Source organism: Echinops telfairi, unplaced genomic scaffold, assembly GCF_000313985.2.
Source record: "Echinops telfairi isolate 266 unplaced genomic scaffold, ASM31398v2 ScPeMD7_7469;HRSCAF=8507_0, whole genome shotgun sequence".
Classification (NCBI taxonomy): Eukaryota; Metazoa; Chordata; class Mammalia; order Afrosoricida; family Tenrecidae; genus Echinops; species Echinops telfairi.
Window position 1 is genome coordinate 42048067 of NW_022111372.1, and position 2101 is coordinate 42050167.

At 43.9% G+C, this 2101-nt stretch overlaps 1 protein-coding gene across 1 annotated transcript; it reads right to left on the minus strand.

Moving 5' to 3' along the window:
* Positions 1 to 665: 665 nt before the first annotated feature.
* LOC101653817 (olfactory receptor 2M2-like) lies at positions 666 to 1613 on the minus strand. Its single transcript, XM_004697265.1, has one exon. It carries the CDS (start codon positions 1611 to 1613, stop codon positions 666 to 668), a length of 948 nt encoding a protein of 315 aa, XP_004697322.1.
* Between the last annotated feature and the right edge of the window lie 488 nt (positions 1614 to 2101).

The following is a 2101-nucleotide window of genomic DNA, read 5'->3' on the forward strand; positions in this document are numbered from 1 at the left end:
GAGGGCTGTGAAGCTAGAGCTTGGGACTCGAGGGGCCCTGTCAGTATTAAGAGAGAAGTCAATTGCACCTTGATTTCCTGCTGAAGTCCTGGTTATTAGTCAAGATTGGGTGTATTGATTACTGAAAGGATGTACATTTGTCACTAGATATGAGCTGAGCATTTTGCCTCCCTGAGGATGACCAGGAATGTTTTCATCCAAGGAAAAAATAGTGAAGAGTCAAAATCTTGAGTTTGCTCAAGTTGATCAAAAATGAACAAAGATGTGACATTATCACTGCTCCTGACAAGGCCTGCTCCTTTTTACATGCCAGTCACCTAGAAAGGTGATACTTCTAACAAGGGAGATTAACAAGGCCTGGAGCATCAATAACATTGAACAAAATTTAGGCTCGAAGGAAATGTCTAAAGCAGTTATAAAGAGAGATGGGACAGTTGTCAGTGCTCCTCAAAATGGGCTGGAGAATAACAGTTGAAGTCAGCCACCTGGAATGCAACTGGTTATGAACTGATTAATAAAAAGATTTTTTATTGAATTGATATCATTGACTACATTCAACTATGTGCATTGCCCACAGTGCTGAAACAAATCTCATGCTGGAAAATATAATTGTGAACAATCTTTGCCTCTGAACCCTGTACATCATTGCTTTCCCTCCTGGATATTTATGCATTCTCTTTAGATACTGAAGGTTTTCTCAGGAGCTTCTGAAGAGCTGCTACTATGTCCTTGTTCCTCAGGCTATAGATGACAGGGTTTAACATGGGTGTGAGGACAGTGCAAAACACAGACACAGCCTGCTCCTGCTCAGGGGTGTGAGAGGAACCTGGTGTCATATACATATAAACACATGGTCCCAGATAAAGACTTACCACTGTAAGATGGGAGGAGCAAGTGGCCAAGGCCTTGTTCCTGCCTTGGGGAGGGTTCATACGAAGAACAGTGAGGAAGATGAGGGTATAAGAAGTCATGATAAGTCCAAAGGGGATGATGATAAAAATAACACCCAGCACAAAGACCACCAGCTCATATTTGGACGTGTCTTTGCATGAAATCTTCATAATTGCTGGCATCTCACAGTAGAAATGGTGGATTTCTCTGGATCTGCAGATTGGCAGGTTCATGGTGTAGGATGTATGAACTATGGCCACGAGGATGCCACCAATCCACGATACTATGGCCATTTGCAGGCAGACCCCGTGGTTCATGAGAACTGCATATCTCAGGGGATTACAGACAGCTACATAACGGTCATAGGCCATAAGGGTCAAGAGGATGCATTCAGCACCTCCCAAGGTAAAGAAGAAGAAGATTTGGGTTCCACAGGCAAACCGGGTGATGCTCTTTGTTCCAGAGAAAAAGTTGAAGGCCATCTTTGGAACAGTGCTACTAATGAGGGCCAGGTCGACAAGAGAGAGTTGACTGAGCAGAAAGTACATTGGGGTGTGCAGCCTCAAGTCCATCCATGTGAGGAGGAGCAGGATGAAGTTCCCAGTGACAGCAACAAGGTAGATGAAGATAATCGTGTATATGAGGAAAGTGACATACTTCATATTGGGGAAGAGTCCCGTGAGAATAAAATCTGTTGTTAATGTCTCATTTCCTCCTTCCATGGCTGCCGCTGATCGGGCTGAATGAACAGGGGAAAAAAACAAGAAAGACAAATGTCAAGTGAAATGACATGCGACCTTTTCAAATATTTGTATTGGCTAATGATGGGAGTCTCTAGGTGGGGCAAAGAAGTAAGAGCTTGGTTACTAATCAAAGGACTGTTGGTTCAGAGCTACCCTGAGACACCTCGGGGGAAAATGGCCCATAGTCACAGCCATTGAAAGTCCCGGGAAGTTCACTTCTCCTCGGACACACTGGAGGTCGCTATCATCAGAATCAACTGAATGCAATCGGCTTGTTTGCTTTTCTCTTAGCACCACAGAAATGCTGTGTAGCAAACAACTTCTCATATCTCAGTGACTTAGGACAGAATTATCTCTCTTTTTTTGCTCCTATGTCTGTGAGCAGCTGGGGCACTTTTGTTGTAGGCTGCTGGGCCAGGTGTAGGTATTTGCTACCTGTATCTTATTCTGAGATCACTAGTTACCTA

Coding starts and splice junctions, on each gene's coding strand:
- LOC101653817 (XM_004697265.1), bottom strand. CDS start 1,613: ATGGAAGGAGGAAATGAGACATTAACAACAGATTTTATTCTCACGGGA.